Below are 19,501 nucleotides of genomic sequence, written 5' to 3'. Positions count from 1 at the left end.
TGAGTTGTAGGCATTGGATATTTTGTCCCAGCAACAGAAAAGTAACTAATCCAGCTTCCCAGTTAACCTCTGTGCTTCCAGTCTTGCCCAGGTCTAGGCCATGAGTGAGAAGCCACCTTTAAGTCATTTATGGGTGGGTATTCTGTAACTTGTAGCAGTACCCATTCCTAATAGGAAAATAATTTGGTACTAAAAACATACACTAAAATTTGTTATTGGCCAGTGGGAGATTAAGGTATTCCAAACTAGAAAGCTGGTGACCCTTGTTAAACTGTTATGAAGCTGTCCAAAGACTATTGCTTAGTGGACCTTGAATACAGACTACTTGTCAATCTCAGCTATATTTTAGGAGAATTCTCAAAACTGTGTAGAACATTAGTGGATGTTTGTTTGTTTGTTTGTTTTTTAAGTAGCTTTCAGCAAACTTCTTCAAAAGAATGGCAAATCTAGGGCCAGAGATTTAGCTCAGTGGTTTCGCTGCCTGCTGTGCAAGCGCAAGGACCTGAGTTCGATCCCTGGTACCAAAAATAAAAAATAAAAAAATTTTAAAAAAGAATGGCAAATCTAGATTAGAAACAACTGATTTGAAAGCCCAGATCAAAGACTTGGTAAAAGAGAGGCTCTCTTTATCTGCAGCCTACAATCTACACTGGCCAAACTTGAAGCCATAAACTTGGAGCCCTGCTGGATGGAAATGACCAATTTACCTGAGCTGAAACCAACACAGGTGGAGAGTGAGTAACAGCAGCATGATCAGGAGATAAGATTGAGGCCACAGGTAGCAAGATGGGTTGTAGGTGGCATCTCTTCAGCTATCATTCTGAATAGCTTCAAAACAATGTTTTGCCTATACAGGGATTACAGGGTGGATAGGAACAGGAGTGAGAATAAGACTTCAATATATACCTTTTGGTAATGCTTTGATATCTAAAAACTATACAAATATATTACTTAATTGAAAGAAATTTGAACATATTTCATTTAAAAACTTTTTTTAATTGGGTATGGTGACACACACCTGTAATCTGAGCACACAGGAGGCTAAGGCAGGAGTATCATCACATGTCAACCTGGGCTACATACTGAGTTCAAGGTCAGCCTGAACTACATAAGTGAGACTTGTCTCAGGGAAAAAAAAGCCAAAAACAAAAAACAAGTTAAAGATCCTTTAGATATATTATTTGATTGTGACTGTTCTTGGAATTGATCAGAAGTCTGACAATTGACTGAGGGGATCTTGTGCCCCTACAGTCTTAAGCCTGTTCAACAACAGTCTGTTGGTCTTCTATGCTATGTCAACCCCTGGGCCCCAGAATTCCCTTCAACAGGAAGTGGGGTGTAAAAGGTGTGTGTTCTGCACAGAGGGACAAAACAAGGGTGTGTCTTCCAGATTCTCTAATCAAGAATTTAATATACTGCCAGAAGAAACTGCTACTTCTATCTCACAGTATTGGATGTGCTTTGCCGACCAGGAAATAACATGAAAAATGTTTTTCATTTTCTCTGTCTCTATCTCTATCTCTCCTGAGTGTAAGCTGTTATTGCTTCTTCATATTGTACATTGAATATATTTTCCTGTAAGCTTTTATTTTATTTTTTACATTGTATGGATATATAATATATGCAAAGAAAGGTACATATACAGAAAAGTGTACAGCTCAATAAATTTTCAGAAATTGAATATGTCCGTATAATTAGCACCCAAATGAAGACTCTTCTCCCTTATGCTGACTTACAAACATTACCCTCTCCTCCAGAGGAAACTGTTATCTTGACTTTTAACGCACAGAATTTTACCAGTTTTTGTATTTTATATAAATAGAATCACACAGTGCATTTTCTTTGGCCTACGGCTCCTTTTGCTCAGCATAATTTTGAGATTCATCCATGTTGCTGTAGTGTGAGATCATTCATTCTCATTTCTGTGTACTATTCCATTGTGTCAGTCAATATATATTCTTTTTTTTTTTTTTTTTTGGTACCAGGGATCGAACTCGGGTCCTTGCTCTTGTGAGGCAGGCAGTGGAACCGCTGAGCTAAATCCCCGGCCCAGTCAATATATAGTCTATTCATAGATGTCTGACTAGCTTCAAATTTTAGGCTATTATAAATGATGTGACTTTGTACATTGTATAACATGTCTTTCTTGCACATCTATTCACATTTCTGTTAGGTATTCACCCAAGAGGAACATTGCTGGCTTATAGGGAATGCTGATAGCTTTATCAGACACTACCAAAGTTTTCCTAAGTAGTTGACTCAATACATACTCCCATCTGCAAGACCATGTCAGAGTTCTGTTGTCCCACATTCTTCTCAACACTTTGTACTTTCCATCTTTTTCCTGTTCACAAATAACCTTCTCTAGCGTAAATCACTGGGCCATAAGCAGTCACATCTGGACCTGAAAGAGGAGTGCTGTGGTTTGATTATGGCTTACCCCTTCCAATGCTCATGTTAAAATTTAGTTACCATAGGGCCGGGGATTTAGCTCAGTGGTTCTGGTGCCTGCCTCACAAGCGCAAGGTCCCAAGTTCGATCCCAGGTATCAAAAAAAAATTTACCTTTAGGACCATGTTGGGAGGTGAGAACTTTAAGAAATGATTATGTCATTAAGAGGGATTATTTCCTTTCACAGAGGAATGGATTAATTCATTTGGGATTGAATTAGTTATCACAAGACCTAGTTATAAAGTTGCCTCTCATGTTTTGTGTCTTTTGCATGGACTGCTTGTCCTTCCACTTTCTGCCACAACTTGAAGCAGCATGAGGCCCTCAAGGATGCCATCCTCTTGGGCTTCCCAGCCTCCAGAATCATGAGCCAAAATAAACCTCTTTCCTTTGTAAATTAGCCAGTCCTAAGCACTTTGTTTTAGCAATAGATGAACTAAAACAAGAGTCCTGTGTAGGGAAAGTTGGGGAATGGGCAGGGAAAAGTAAGGGCCTTAGGTTTCTGGCAAATCCTGACTAGAGAGTTAAAGCCTTTGTTAGTGAGAGCAATTAAGAGAAACACAGAGAATTGATAAGCAGCCTGACCCCCACTTGGCCAGGGTCTGAGCCCCAGTTTGCTCCTCTCTACCTCCAGTTAAGTACAAAGGAGACAAAGTGGGGAAGGGGCTATATTAAAGAAAACTCACTTACTATACAAAGTATAGACTCACCTGCACATGGACATGCATGCATGCACACCCACATATAGAAAGAGACATATATTCTCACCATGTCACTGCACTAAACTGTACATGTATCCCTTTACTAATTGCTAATTCTGGCTTATATGTAAGGCCCAGCATAAGTTTTAGAGATAGCACCTTGGCAGGGTGAAAAAGGGCTAAATTAGCTTACCAAAGAATTTGCACTTAGGCAACGGAGAGAGACGGTTAGTGGCCAAATCAGGGGTCTCAGAGCCTGAAATAGCCAATCAAGTGTAACAAATTTCAGAGGGAAGAGTCTTTTCTTGCCATAGAATAAAAGGGGCTAAGAACAAAGAACCTCAAGCACCAGCTCTAGGCTCCCTACTTTACTCCAACAAGGTAGCTGTCTGTCTCCTCATTTCTCTCCCCTTTCCAATAGTGATTTTTTTTCTCCTCTTAAACTTATACCTTTAATTTTTTATTTATATAAGTTTATGATTCCCAGACAAATAAAATTTACCCTCACAAGACACAGCACCTGCACACTATACAGAGTACCTGCATCCCAAATTGTATGTAGGAGCTGGTGACACCTAGGGTTATCTCCTTTGTGGATGAATGAGTATATCCCATGTAAAATGTGTATATAGCAAAGACAGGGCACATGAGTTTTGGGTAACTAAGGAGTGGCACCAAGCATATGCTGGTGATTATACTGACTGGGAGCCCAGTTTCCATTTTTAATTCCCTTCTGTCTCCACAATACAGGCATTAATCATTAAACACAAACTTTCCCATTCTTTTTTTTCCCAGCTAAATTACCATGTGACACAGTTCTAAGCACAATACATGAGAAAATGAGAAGTATTTTGCCTTTTGGAGGGGGAGTACTGGGATTGAACCCAGGACCTCACACATGCTAGGAGAGCCGCCTACCACTAACCTACATACCAGCCTTGTCTTTTGCTTTGCTGATGAAAGGGACAGTGACCTTTCCCTTCTGAGTGGGGCTGTAATAGCAGTCACCCTCTGACTGTGAAGGGCAGTAGTAGAGAATTTCAGAAAGGCTGTCTCAGTGCTGTGGAGCTGCTGAGCCAGCACCTACCTGCAGATAGCGTGTGTTTTAGTTACTTTTCTCCTTGCTGAGACAAAATACTCAACACCTAAAGTTAAAGGAGGAAAAGTTTATTTCAGCTCACGGTTTGTAGAGATTCAGTCCATAGTCGACTGGCTCCATGGCAGGGTGGCATGGCAGAGGGACGTCACAGAGAAGAAATAGTTCACACAAAGCAGGCAAGAGATAGCAAAACAGCAACAGAAGTAGTGTGCCTCTCCCTTTTTATCCCTTCCTGGATATTCACCTTTAGGGTGATGCCACCCACACTCAGGGTGGGTCTTCCCATTATCTATACCCAGAACTATTCTGAACCAATCAGTGGACTAATTTAGTTATCACAAACCCTTCATCTCAGTAAACCTTCAGTAAATACCTTCAGCCACACCTTAGATCCAGCCACTTTGGAAAAGCCCACCTATGACCACACCTTTTGGGGGAACATCTAGATACAAGACATAACAGCATATTATGTGGGAAGAAACCTTCCTTGTTTAAGTTATTCTAAAAAGACAGCTACTTGCACTCCAAAACATCCGTAAGTGACACAGAGGTCAAACAGGATGTGAAGTCTAATGTGAATTGTACTGTATTTATCAAACTGAGGTCATGGGGGATCAGACAGCTGGTGGACAGCATGCATTAATTGGATAATCAGAAAAAAATAATGGCTTCATTCTGACATAAAAAGTTTTGAAGTGCAATGTTGTTGGTAAGTTTCAAGTTTTGATGGAAATGTCAAAATGGGATAGTTACTGAGTATTGAAATAAGGTGGAAAGCAGACCACAAAGATATAGATTTTCAAAGGACAGTTTTGAAATCCGGGGCCGGGGATTTAGCTCAGTGACACCACACCTGGCTTGAAACCGCAAGGTCCTGAGTTCGATCCCTGGTACCACAAAAAAAAAAGAATGTTCAAGTTTTGAAATCTGATTACCTTTCTCTTGCCCCTGTCATCAAGGAAGCTCCATATCCAGAAAGAAGAAATAAGACGGAAAGAAGGGAAAGCTAGGCAGAATTCATTCATTCATTCATTTATTTCTGTAGCACTGGGGATTGAACCCAAGGCCTTTGTGCTGAACTACATCCTTAGATCTTTTTTATTTTTATTTTTTTTAATTTTTAAGACAGAGTCTCACTAAATTGCTTAGTCAAGATCTGACTTTGCTATCCTCCTGCCTCAGAGTACTGGGGTTACAGGCATGTGCCACCATGCCCTGCTCAGGGAGGTTTTTTTGTTGGGGGAAATGTTCTTGAGAAAGTCTGAAAGGTCACTTTCTCCCTCCTCTCCAGTCTAGTGACAGTAGCTGCAAGGATTTGCTGGGTGGCCCTTGATGCTAGGCACACACACTGGCCTGGCTCAGTAATGTGAGCAGCCTTGGAAGAGAGAAGATTACCTGGTCGTGGATTACTCTACCCTATGAGTAGGGGGTCACATGAGATAAGAATCCAGGGGACCAGATGAAAAAGTGGCAGAGGCATTGTGCATCTGGGCTTGACCAAGATGGTGGCCAATGAAGACAGAAGGATGCGAAGGTTTTAGACTGAGGGGTGAGAATAATGCAGACAGGAGCAGAGAAGCTTGATGAAAAAGAGATCTGAGTCCGAGCAGTCCAACAGAGAGGCCCTGAGAGAGCCTCCATGAGCCAGCTCTGAACAGCTGCCAGGGAACCTGCGGGGCCCCAGGGGTAGGGACATAAAAGCCATTTTACTAAGAACCTTCCTATCCTTCTTCTCCCTCCACCTTTCCCCATTTCAACACTGCACGTAGAAAGCAGCAGTAAAAGAAAGAGGCTGAACACAGTCCCTATCAGGCTGCAGATGGCCGGCTCCCCTGGGTCCTAGCTTTGAGGAGAGAGGGAGACACATCTTATCTTTGAGTGAGGACTTATTAATTAGTATATTGGACTGGATGATTGAATTGAGTCTGCATTTGGAACTTAATGTGATTCCTGGACTTTTATACCTACAGGTACTAAGAAACATTTATATGCTTGAAAGGATTTTTACCCATGGCCCAGGAAAAGACCACCCATACCCCCACTGAAGGGGATTAAAAGTCAATGGAAAACAAATATAAAGTGGTATTTGTGGATACAACCCCAAATCCTGTGTGTGCAGCACGCCAGTTATCCAAGATTCCTTTCTTGAAAACCATTCTGCCGGGAGTCTCTAGATGCAGTCTTACTCAGATGTCAGCTAGGAGCCCTTCATTCCCTGGAGATCTGGGTATAATCGGATCTGACCCACCTAATTCCAAGTCCAAGCTTGTCTCAATTTCTGCTCATTCCAGAGTTGCCCTGAGCCAGTAACTTCTGTGTTTCTTTTGCATTCCACCCTTCTGCTCCCTAGCCCAGCTGCAAAATCACCATCTTTGATCATTCCAGGTACAGAAGACTCTCCTCACACACAGAGAAGATGTGAGTCACGGAGACTACCAAGGAGTTACCACTTCCTTGAGTGGGTTGTTATGATTAAGATTTAAAATGACCCCCAAAAGCCTCATTGTTCAGAGACAGAACTTTTAGAAGGTGACTGGATCATGGGGGCTTAACTAAATGTACTCTTAGGAGGTGGGATCCAGCTAGAGGAGGTGGGTCCCTGGGCATGTGACCTGGAAGGGTGTATTCTTGTCCCTCCCACTTCTTCTCTCTAGCCTCTGGGCCACCACGGGTTAACCAGCTTTCCTCTGCTGGGACCTTCTGCCAGGCCATTTCTGCCTTGGAGCCAGTTACCATGGACTGAACCTTCTGAATTGTGAGCCAGATCTCTCCGCCTTAAATTGTTGGTGTCAGGTATTTTGTCCCAGATGAAAGAGTGACTCACACAAGGCAAGTGCTAGATAACTAACCAATTTAGGTCCACAACACTTACTGAGTACCTGCTGTTGCCCAAGTACTATGCTAAATGCTGGAGATACAGAGTAAATGACATCCAGTATCCTTAACACACTTAAAGTCTAGTTTGGAAGCATATGTAAGATAAAGTGTAAATGCTTGTTAGGGCCCAAGTTACCATGGGAGCACTCAGGCAAGGCACATCATCTGTGGTGGGGATGAGGGATCAAGGAAGACTTCCCTCTAGGACAAACTAGAAGACTGAAAATATGACCCTTTTCACAGACTGCAACCAAATTTCATTTTGTCTGGATTGTCCAGGAAATCTCAAGCCCTGATTTTAGAATAAGGTGATTCTAGATCACCAAGCACCTAGGAAAAAAGCAAGTGTTAAAATCCTTTTGGAGGAAGATAAGATCATTCTAAGCCTCACATGATTTCTACAGTAATTTCTCAAATGCAATATCCTGCAGAGTCAAAGACAACAGACATCCAGCATGGAAAAGAACTAAAAGAACAATCAACAGATCACTGCTTGAGAAATTGAAATTATCAGGCAGAGGTTGTTAAACAAGCAAAATCTGCTTTACTATCTTTAGGGAAATAAAAACCAAGCTTGAAAATTCTGGCAAGCAAAAAAAGTATAAAAAATAACATAGCATATGGAAAAAGGAGTCAAATATAAATCTGTGATCAGAAAAATATAATGAGATATTAAAATGGAAGGGATGAGTTTAACATTTTAGACACATGAGAAGAGAGAGTTTTTGAAATGGAAAATATGTCAAAGAATATAGTCTAAATGAAGTACAGAGAGACCAAACATTGAAAAAGAGAACAAGTGTGAGAGTCACAGAGGATAGGGTGGGAAGGCCCCATTGATACAGAGTTGGAGTTGCAGGAGGGGAAGCAGAGGCAATATTTGAAGATAAGAATTTTCCAGCACTGTGAAAGACTTCAGAAGAGTTACAAATCTCAAACGAAGTCAATTAAATCTTTGCAAGGCACATTCTATAAATCTAAAGAAAACCAAAGAAGAAAATTTAAAAATAGGCAGAGGAGGAAAATTGTTTTTAAAGAAGTAACAAGACAGCTGATTTTTCAACAGCCGTCATGGAAACCATAAAGCAATGTAATGTCTTCAAAGTATAAAAAAAAAATGCTAGCCTAAAATTCTTTTTTTTTTTTCTTGAGACAGGATCTTGCTATGTAGTTCAGTAGTTCAGGCTGCCCTAAAATTCACTATGTAGCCCAGGCTGACCTTGAACTCACAGCAATGCTCCTGCCTCAGTCTCCCAAGTGCTGGATTACAGGCCTGTGGCGCCAAACCCAGCTAATTTAAAATTCTAACTCCATAAAAAAATTCTTCAGAAGTAAACATGAGAAGATGTTTTCAGACAAACAAAAATTGAATGATTTATCCACCAGTAGAAACATTTTGTTGCTTTTCTATTTCTGCATAACTAATTACTACAAAGTTAGCGCCTTAAAGAAATGCTGAGATTCATTATCTGACAGTTCTGTAGATCTGAAGTCTAGGCAGGGATCAACTAAGTTCTCTGCTCAGCATATCCATAGGCTGAAACCAAGGGGCTGATGAGGGTTGGGAGTCTCATGTGAGACTCGAGATCTCCTTCCAAGATCATGTGTTTGAAAGTAGCATCTAAAAGAAATTTAACATTTGAAATCAGACGAAGTATATTTTCAGATATGATGCAGTTACACTAGGAAAAAAACCCTAAAAACCTTCCACATTTATTGGGAATTTAAGAAACACTTTTAAAAACATATCAGTCAAATAAGACATCACAAAGGAAATTTTAAGATATTTTAAACTGGATGTTAACTAAATTTATATGATTTAATACTTATAGGATACAACTAATTTCTACCCTTAAGTGCATATATTAAAAAATAAGAAAACTTGAAAAATAATGAGCTAAGATACTACCTCACAGAGATCAAAAGTAAAATAGGGGATGCTATTTTATTATTCACAAAGATTCACTGCCTATCTCTTGATATTGGCACTAGACTTAGCCATATTTGTTGATCTGGCCAGTGGAATGTGCATGAAAGTTTTATATGTCACATCTAGGCAGAAGTGTTGAGAGCCAAAGTACAGCTCTCTATCTCTATACCATCTGTTTCCCTTTGCCAAAATGATTATTAATGTTCTAGATAGTGGATAGTTTTGCTAGCTTGAGACCTACAGTAAAGACAATTTCAAGAAGAACCAGTCAGGGCCGGGGATTTAGCTCAGTGGTTCCGGTCCTGAATTCGATCCCTGGTACCTAAAAAAAAAAGAAGAACCAGTCAAACTGGACAGAATAGGTAGCATGATTGAGAAAAAAACTATGTTGTTAAAAGCCCTGACATATGGGGATATTGTTTGTTATTGCAACATAACCTATCCTATCCTGACTGTCATAGATATACAAAAAAGACAGCCCTGTAATTAATCCCTGCACTCTGGGCTGCTATGGCAGGAAAATCATAAATTAGAGCAATTTAGTGACTTAGTAAAACCCTGCCTCGAAATAAAAAATAAAATAGGGCTGGGGATGTAGCTCACTGCAAAGGCCCAGTAACAACAACAACAATAACAACAACAACAACAAAAAAAAAATGAAGGAAAAGAAAAATAATCTGGAGGTTGAGGCAGGGGGTTGCTATGAGTTTAAGGCCAGCCTGGGCTACTAGTGAGTTTAAGATCAGCCTAAACTACACAGTGAGGCCCTGTCTCAAAAGCTTAAAAAAAGAAAGAAAAGCAAAGCAAAAGTAACTCAAATACAATAAAATAGGTGAAATAGAGATATCAGAAAAATCAAAGAAATGGAAAATGACTACAATAGAGGATCAACAAAAACAAAATTTAGTTATTTGGAAAGACCAATAAAACTGATAAATTCCTGACATGTTATCAAGAAAAATTTAAGAAGAATGCACAAATAATATATGAAAATTAAAATTCAAATATAATTACAAATTCTATAAATTCTAAAAAGATGATAGGAGGATTTTATGTTAATCTCATGCCTAAAATATGAAAGGCATGTTAAATGGATGTATTCCTAAAAAAATACAACTTACCAAAATTTGACAGAAGAAATAGAAATCTGAAGGCCTATAATCCTTAAAGAAGTTGAATCAATATTTTTAAAAAGTACCCATAAACAGCTAAAGGAAAATAATGCTAACCATATACAAACTCTTTAGAAAACAGGAAAAAAGGTACATTCTTTATTTATAAGGCTGGTACTATTTATTTTTTTATTTATTTTGTTTGGGGTTTTTTGAGACAGGTTTTCACTATATATTCCAGGCTGGCCTTGAACTCTCTGTATAGACCAGGGTGGCCTTGAACTCATGGCAATCCTCCTGCCTCAGCCTCCTGAGGGCTAGGATTATAGGTGTGCACCACCACACCCAGCTCTGCTGGCATAACTTTAATATTAAAATTCATTGAAGTCAGTTTCAGATGAAAAAAATTAGCCCTGTCAGTCAAGGACAAGGATACAAAACTCCTAAGCAAACGTTGTATTAGCAAATCATATCAAGCAATATATAAAAAGGAAAACCCACTGTAACCAATGTGGCAGACAGAATAATAGTCTCCAAGGGTGTTAAGCGCTGAATCCTGAAATCTGTGAATGTATTATTTTATTCAGCAAAAGGGACTTTGATGAGGTGACTAATTTTAGACCTCTAAATGAGGAGATTATCCTGGTTTCCCCTATGGGCCCAGGTTAACCACAGGAGTCTGTGTAAAGACACAGGAAGCTCAGAGCCAGAGAGATGGGACCCTGCATACAAGGTTAGGGTGATGAGATTTGAAGTCTAGGAAGGGGCCACAAGCCAAGGAATGCAATTGGCCTCTGGAGATGAAGTGAGCAAAGAAGTTGATTCTTTCCTGCAGCCCCAAGAAAAAACACAACTTTGCCAACACCACTAAATTTGTGTTTTAATTTATTACATCAGTCACAGGAAATTTATACAACTAATTTGACCTTATGCCAGAAATGCAAGGATTACTTATCATGTGAAAATGAAACAATTTCACCATATTAGTAGATTTAAAGAAGAAAAGTTGTATGACCATTTCAATAAATGCATATTTTAAAATTCAACTTTAATCATAATTTTTTAAAAGACAGGGTCTCAGAGGTTGGCATTGAACTCACTATTAGCCCAGTCTGTGATCTTTCTCCATCAGTCTCTCAAATGCTGGAGTTACAGTTGTATGCCACTACACCTAACAGCTTCAATCATAATTAAAAGAAAACTTCAACAAACTAGGAATAGAAAGAACTTCCTAAATCTGACAAGAAATATCAGAAACCAATATAGTAATTACCATAAAAGCCATAAAAGTGCCTTTTAAGAGACAAAAGGTTGGGCTGGGGATTTAGCTCAGTGGCCCCACTCCTGCCTGGCATGTGCAAGGTCCTGATGGGGGGGGGGAGAGCGAGAGGGAGGATTGTGCTTTGGGGAGGAGTATAACAGGGGTGGGGGGCTTCTGGAGTACTGGTGTAAAAACCTCATCTCTTAACCCCGGTGGGTGGTAAATAAGAGTTTACTTTATAGCAATTATGCCTTATGTACTTTCTATTTTTTCAAACAAAAATATTTTTTAAAAGATGAAACAAAAGAATTGAAAAGCAGATAGAACAAAGCTATGTTTTATAGCTTATAATTGCCTTCCTCAGAGAGGCGGATGTTTGCAGCTGGCCATAGGAGCAATAGGACCTAATTAGCTAACGTGAGTGGAAAGACTGCTGTGGGCTGGAGTGACTTCTGTCCCTTAGGTTGGCAGTAGCTGGGCAGAGAACGGGAGACATCATGGGGCCCTGCTCTGAGGAGAGGACCATGGCACAAGTTTATAAGAGGAGACAAAAGCCACCAGGGAGAATCAGGAGGCACCTGAGACTCCAAGAAATAGAAGGGATGGGGATGATCAGACAGAGGTCAGTGCATAGCGAGGGTGTGGGTGCCCGGTCATGAAATAGGTGGGTAGGGATAAAAGCCACCCCAGAGCTCTCATCTCCCAGGCCTGGGGAAACCTACGATATTCTGATATTTTAAAATTAACCTAACAAATAACTTACCAAGTGCCTAATGTACACAGACACAAATAGTTCACAATTTTGAAGCTCATCTATGTAGGACTTTGTCCCTCAGTCTAATGATTACAGTACATGCAGTTTCCCTGGCAGCTGCCAATGGGAAGGACTGGCCATCTGGCCAGATGGTGGCAGCGTTTCAATGTCAACATTCTGAGAGGGCTGATTCAGGACTAATAAGTAGGTAAGATAGGAGACAGTGTGGGCAAGAATGCTGTGAGCCAATAATCATGGTGACAGGTAAAAGTTGATTTCCAAACAAACAGGTCATAGGCATTGTGACCCCATAAGATTGGAAAGGTAGGATGTCATTCTGTGTGTGTGTGTGTGTAGTAGTACTGGGGATCGAACCTAGGGCCTTACACATGGTAGACAAGTGCTCTACTGCTGAGCTACATCCCCAAACCCCTTTTAAAAGTTTTTATTTGAGACAGGCTCATAGTTTTCCAGACATCTTGAACTTGCCATCCTCCTGAGTTTAAGCCACCACACCCAGTGGCAATTTGTCATTCTGCTCTGCATCACATATCTGATGACCTTTGTGGATGAAATACTGTTGACCAGGAAGCAAAGGTGAAACCCATATTCAGATTTAGGACTTTCAGAGTGACTGTAGGTGGGATGTCATGAAAAGCAGAGAACCTGTCAGCAATCTACTATGTGCTGGAAACACAGGTTTCTAGGGGACCCCGAATGGCAACTATGATGGCCCCAAATGGTAAGAATGAAAGAACAGAAGGTGGGGAGGGCATCTCAGCAGGGCTGTTGGTCCATCTCTAGGTAGGTGGCTGGGAGCACTTAGTGACCTCCAGCCTAACTACTCTCAGCCACTGTGATAAGCAGTATTGGAGGGGTTTGATGGGGGGGGGGGTCCATAATAATCACACAGTAAATCTTGAGTCATTACACAGAATAGAAATCATCTACACCCAAACAGCTTACTGTTCACACTGACTTAACTACTACAGAGAATAAAATTGTAAATAATTTTGGTTTTTTCCTAGAAGTTTCAAGAAGGATCCATTGTAACTTTAAAGTAGATAGCCACAAACTACTACTTACTCTCTAAGCCTCTTTTTTTTTCTTTGTAGTACTGTACTACAGATTGAACCCACCACCTTCTCACTAAGCTACATTGCTAGGCTTTTTGTTGTTGTTGTTGTTGTTGTTATTTGTTTTGAGAACTTTCCTCAGGCTTGTTTTGTTTTGCCTATGAGATTGGTTCAGGAGAGGTCTCAAACCTTCCTGCTTGGAACTAGGCATTCATCAAGATTCTAGTTGGAAAAGGTCCGTCTGCACTGGGGGCCTGAGCCAGAGGATACACAAGCAATCCTTGGCTCTCCATGCCCAGGCTCTCCAGGGCTTTTCTTGGTGTAAACCTCAGACTTTTGCTTCTTACATGGATTTTTATTGGGACCCAAATGTGTGCTTTCTAAATGGCATCATTCCATGATGATAGTTTAAGGTTACACTACTAGGAACTTCTGATATGAACAAAATTATTCACTTCTGAGGTGCTTTAGAACAAAGAGGGAACAGAATTCCAAACATCCAAGGGTCTTTACTTTTTAATTAGCATGAGGAAGCATCCAAAAGAAATCAGATTAAAAAGAAGAAGAAATCAGATTCCCAAATTATTTGGGGGGGCAGCATTGGGGTTTGAATCCAGGGCCTTCACACTGCTACATCCCCACCCCCTTTTTATTTTTTATTTTGAGATAGGGTCTCACTAAGTCACTCTGGCTGAGTTTGAATTTAAGATCCTCCTGCCTTAGCCTCCCAGAGTGCTGAGATTATGGGCATGCTCCAAAATAGCTGGCCCAAAATTTTGTCTTTTAACAGATTCCTTGCCAAAGCAAAATAAAAATGCCAACTGCTTAACCCTGTCTTTTAGATCCCCCCACATTACAGCTTCAACCTACCGTTCCTCATCTTCCACCCTATGCACTGCATCTCCCTCTGCCTCACCTCCCTGTCTGGCCCACTTCCCTTCCTTCCTGGGAGCCAGATACGCCAAAACTCACTTTCCTCTTTATGGTAAATCTCTTTCAGAATAGAAAGAAAAAAAAGTCCTATGATGGAGTTTAAGCCCCTACTGTAGTGTCAGATGAAAGCCATTGTCAAAGAGTCTTTAAGCCTGCAGACATGTCCAACCAGTGGCTGGCCTCCCCTCCCACCCTTTGAGTGAAGAGGAATTTTCTTGGGTAGCACATGAAATATCTGATATAGTTAATGTATATAAATAACAAAACTTCCTTTAAAAAGTTTTTTTTATTACAACATTTAAAAAAAGAATGCCAAAAAAGGTGGGCCACAGCTTGGACACAGCTGCATGACTTAGATAGGATAGAGAAAACATCAAAGATAAATTTGGAATTGTTTTAGGGACATATAAACAGAGCATTCATATGCTAGTAGAAACTTCAGATGCGGAAAGTTCAATAAAAAATAGGAAGACCTCCAACAGTGACTTAAAAGAACTTGGCTTACAAACAGAAACCAAAGGGGTTTAGAGAAAAGCCGCCCAGATGTTAGCCAAGGTCTTTGGAGGTCATTCTCCATAGTCTTCCTCGTCAAAATAGATTGCTCTCTGATTCAGTTCTTCGTCAAGAGAGAAGTCCAATGGGGACTTCAGGGTCCAGCCTTTTACCCAGATCCTGAAGCAGATCTGCCCCACCTCTCTTCTCTTTTTGTGAATGGCCCTAAGCCAGAAATAGGGGATTTAATAAGCAACCAGAAACTAGAATGAGAAACAGCCCCTTGGGCAGACCCCCAAAACCTTGCTGAATGGCTTGCAAGAGTTCTAAAAGTTAGGGCGGGGGATTTAGCTCAGTGGTTTTGCTGCCTGATTCACAAGCGAAAGGACCCGAGTTCGATCCCCGGTACCAAAAAAAAGAAGAGTTCTGAAAGTTAGAAATTAAAGAAGGAAAAAAAGTCACTAATGAAGATGTTCAATTTCCTATTCTACTTTTAGACCCACAAGGAAACATTTCTCTAGTAATTAAAGGACAAGCTTACAAACTTTAGATTGAAATGGGTACAATAACATCAACAATAATAATAACGTAGCTGGGTGTGGTGGTGCAGGCCTGTAATCCCAGCACATAGGTGGCTGAGGGAGGAGGATCGCCTTGAGTTAGAGGCCAGCCTGGGCTACATAGTGAGTTCAGAGTCAGCCTGAACTACAAAGAGAGGCCCTGACTCAAAAAGACCAACCCAAACCAACCAAACAAAAAACCCCAATAATACTAATGATAATAATAATAATAATAATAATAATAATAATAATAAAATGTCCTTCTCTGCTGTACCAAACTCAGATACTCCTACCTGTTAGGTCTCAGGATTTACAATTGTGGATCAGTGGTATACTTTCTTTTAGATTAAAACAGCCAATACTTTTGTCTGTCTTCTCCAGAGAAGACAAGATACCTGTTCACTCTTACCTTTCACTCAAAGCGTTCAGCCAGATACCCAAAGCGATTCTATTCTTTTCTTTTTTTTTTTTTTTTTGACAGGGTCACACTATGTAGCCTAGGCTGGCCTTGAATTTAGGAAGACAATTCTCCTGCCTCAGCCTCCTGAGTGCTGAGATTATAGGCATGTGCTATCAACAGACAAGTTATCAGTTTGTCAAAGGAAAGACAAGATTAATCCCATAGAGGTAAATCCTGTACTCCACACAACCAAGTGTGCAAAATGCTCCAGACCAATAAAGAAAAGATAACTATGAGGATTCCTGGGTCTTACTGGCCTCTGCAGGCAGCACGGCCCCAACTTTTCTGAAATTTCCATGTCTTATTTGACTTAACTCAGTAACACTCTCCCCTGGGGATCCAAACAAGAGCAGGCTTTTTGTGTGTGTGAGTTAAAATGAGCTCTTCAGTACCATCTCTCTCTGGGCCTAAATTATGAACTTTTCAACCTGTAAGTTTATGAGGGGCCTCACCAAGTCCCTACTTTCATGAGAATCATCAAGGTCAGTAGTTTACCACAGCCTTTCCACCAGCCCAGTGGTAAAAGCCTCTCTGCCTGACTAGGGCAGCAGCTGTCTTCTTTTGACCTGGTTTTAGGGCCCATGGCGGTATAGTCTTTGGTGGTGTAGTCTTTGGTGCTCACTGAAAAGACACATTTCTCAACAAATGCGCCTGCATCCTCTGAACTCCATACTTCCTAGAGATACTACTAACCCCGTCAAGGCTCTTCCTCTGTGGTAAGCAAAAATCAGTTTGGCACTGCTCACTTTCTGTCTGTCTGTCTGTCTCCATTTCCTGGGGACTGAATCCAGGGCCTTCCCACAAAACTACATTCTCAGACCTTTTATTTTTTATTGGGAAACAGGGCCTCTAAATTGTTAAGGTGCCCAGGCTGGGCTTGAACTTACAATACTCCCAGTGTGCTGGGGTTAGAGTTCTGTGCCATGACACCTGGGTCCAACTTGGTTTACTGATTTTGTGTTTTTGAGACTAAGCCTGCCAAGGCTCTGTGGTCCAGGCTAGCCTTGAACTCACTTTGTAGCCCAGGCTGGCCTCCAGCTCAGGGCTCCCCAGGGCTGGGATTACAAGCATGAGCCACCACACCCTTGGTCTATTACTAAACTGTTAGCATTTTTGGTGAGCTGGCAATATAATAGCAATCTTTATCAGAATTTGTTCTGAGCTCTCATCTGAGAGATTTCAGATTGAAAAACAGCACCACACTTTCTATTTGCCTTTTATATTGGCTGGTCCTCAATATGCTTGACCCTTTCTCCCCTGGTTTCCAGCAGGGACTAGACCCTGCCACTCCAGTGACCAGCCTTTTTCAGAGAAGTTTCGGCCTGTAGGAACAAAGAGAGGATCTGTGATTGTCACATTTGCCAATGTGAGGCGTGAAGACTCTGCCCCTTCCCCAGTGCCCACATGTATATGGGAGACCTGGACAAAGAAACACACAAGGCTGCTTCTGCTGTGTTCTGTACCCTGGGAAGGGGCTGGCAATGAATGCACTGTGGAGGACAGAGGGGAAGTTTCCTGATTTTCTGTCAGGGCCACCTCCTTTTTCTCCACTAGGCTGTCTGCTCTGGGAGCTGACTCCCAGGAATGCAGGGGTGGAGTTGGGGTGGGGATCACAGTGTGTTTTCCTGCCACACTGACCCAACCCCTCTTTCGCAGACAAATCCAGTTCTGGCGACCATCAAGGGAAGCCAGAGGCTAACAAAAAGCCAGCTGGACAAGAACAGGCTAGGAGGGGTTTATGGGCCAATTGACTAAATGGTCTCCAAATTCCAACTGCCAGAGCTGTCCAATTTTCCTCATCTACCTTCCCGCCCCAGGAGTTTAGGGGGGGTATCAGGTGTTCCAAGCAGCACCCAGGGAAGGTAGTCTTGCCCCTAAGCAAGGAATGGGTGTCCACAGGGGAGTTGGGGTTAGGTAGCAAGAGGAAGGCTGTCAGCAACAGCTGACCTCCAGAGGAAAGGTAATACGGGTTAGGCACTGTGAAACCCTTTCCAGTTAGTGGCGCGCAAACGTGAGGCTGAGTTTCCTGGGAACACCTAAGGCTGCGGGGCAGGGCTGGTGACCTTCGCGCTGGGTACAAAGTGGTCACTTTCTAACTCCTAAGAGTCTACGTGACAGTTTGGCCTGACCTTGCTGTCTTGTGCCATCTTCAGTCTTGGCCAAACAACCTGCAATATCTTGTTTCGGGCAGGAAGCTGTGTCTTGGTACAGTAGTTCCTCGAGTGACGCCCTTAGTCCCAGTGTAGAACCGCGAGCCTTTGTCGCACCGGGGCGGGGCCGTAACCAGTCTCTCTGCAGGGTGACACGGTCCCTCCCTCCAGGCCCTGCCGGTTATCCTTTGAACTTCTGGGAACCCCTGCAGCGCGGGGCCAAACTCGTTTAAGACCCCACGAAGCTGTGATCACAGTCCTTAGACACTACAATGAAGAAACAAGTAAATATGAAGTTGCAGGGCCAGTTTGAGCCTTTCAGAAACCCAGGACGATCGAGATTCAAGCCGCCAGCAAGTGTCGTAGAATCAAGTTTTAAAGAGAAACGACGCTGTTCGGAAAACAAGAGCTGGGCATAATGGTACGCGACCATACTCCCAGCACTCTGGGGGCTGAGGCAGGAGGATCGCAATTTCCAGCCAGCCTGGGTAACTCAGCAAGACCCTGTTTCAAAATAAGACATAAAAACTGGGTTGGGGATGTAATCCTGTGAGAAGACCCTGAGTTCAATCCCGAGTACCGCAAATAAAATAAAAAACCCTCTCCGGATGGAAGAGCTCCAGGGGAGGTTCCCGGGGCGACCGGCTCCCCGTGCGGCGCGCACCCCCAGATTTGTGACGCGCGGGGGGCGGCGGCGGTTACGGGACTCCCGCCAGACTGGCGGCGGGGTAGGGGGGAGAGATAGAGCCCCGAGGGGACGGGGCGGGCCGGATGCCCGGCCGCGCGCAGCATTCAAGTGAGCTCGAACTCGGCGGCGGCGGCGGCCGCCGGTCGCGCGCCCGGCCGCGGTGTCCCCGGGGCCGCGCCTCGCCCCCTCAAGGCCAGGGCCGGGGCCGGGGCCGGGGCCGGGGCCGGGGCCGGGGGCGGGGCGGCGGCGCGCGGACTCGCGGTGGGCTCTGTGGGCGCGGCGCGGCAGCGGCGTCAGGAGCTTGTACGGGTACTGCAGGGGCCGCGGGACCGGAGCCCGAGCGCGCGCCGCAGCCCGGGGCCGCCCCCCGCTGCGCGCGCTCTGCCGCCCCCGCCCGGACCGCCGCCCGCGCTGCAGTCGACCCCGCCCGCCGGCGCGCCGCAGCCGGGACACCGCCCCCGGCCGGGGCTGCCCCGCTCGGCCGAGGCGCGGGCGCGAAGATGGCTGCGAAGGGCGCACACGGCGCCCACCTGAAGGCGGAGGGCGAGCTGGAGCGCTGCCGCGCCGAGGGCCGCTGGGGCCGCCTGCCCGAGCTCGCCCGGCAGCTGCGTGCGCCCAGCGGGGGGCGTAGAGCCGGCCCGGACCCCGGGCCCGCCGTACCGGACGCCGGTGAGTGCGAGGCGCGGGTTCCCGCGGGGCCGAAGCTGGAGCCAGAGCGGGGTGGGTGCCCTTGCTTTCAGAGTCGCGGGGTCCCCCATCTTCCGGAAGCGCTGGAGCCTCGCTCCCTAAACTCGGTGGAAGCAGTGTCTGCTCCGACCTTCTTTTCCCCAAGTAAAGTGGAAACCCGAGCACCGTCCGCAGCAGACGAGGGGGTACCGAGCGCCTGGGGAGGGTGGTGAGCTAGGAAAAGAAGCCTGGCGAGCCTCAGTTTCCTCGTCTGTGGCGGACTGAGTGGGA

General features: G+C 43.6%; 1 protein-coding gene and 1 long non-coding RNA gene across 2 annotated transcripts in view; one reads left to right on the top strand and one right to left on the bottom strand.

The window, feature by feature from the left end:
• Nucleotides 1-614: 614 nt before the first annotated feature.
• Nucleotides 615-18,822, bottom strand: LOC110347970 (uncharacterized). The gene is made up of 4 exons (XR_015453135.1): nt 17,836-18,822; nt 12,195-17,028; nt 9,300-9,380; nt 615-847 (listed from the first exon to the last, which is right to left on the bottom strand). It is a non-coding gene; the product is annotated as an uncharacterized LOC110347970 (long non-coding RNA).
• A 92-nt stretch (nt 18,823-18,914) lies between these two features.
• Ttc7a (tetratricopeptide repeat domain 7A) overlaps nt 18,915-19,501 on the top strand; it is a 117,700-nt gene continuing 117,113 nt past the window's right edge. Inside the window, exon 1 of the mRNA XM_004839401.3 lies at nt 18,915-19,213. Coding sequence (XP_004839458.1) covers nt 19,045-19,213 — 169 coding nt within the window. The 5' untranslated portion in view covers nt 18,915-19,044. The remainder of the gene's footprint in view (nt 19,214-19,501) is intronic.

The sequence above is a fragment of the Heterocephalus glaber genome, unplaced genomic scaffold (genome assembly GCF_053883595.1).
Source record: "Heterocephalus glaber isolate CG9 unplaced genomic scaffold, H.glaber_assembly_v1.0 deba00001457, whole genome shotgun sequence".
Classification (NCBI taxonomy): Eukaryota; Metazoa; Chordata; class Mammalia; order Rodentia; family Bathyergidae; genus Heterocephalus; species Heterocephalus glaber.
The sequence above is the reverse complement of the archived record's forward strand: the minus strand, read 5'-3'. Positions and strand labels throughout refer to the sequence as shown.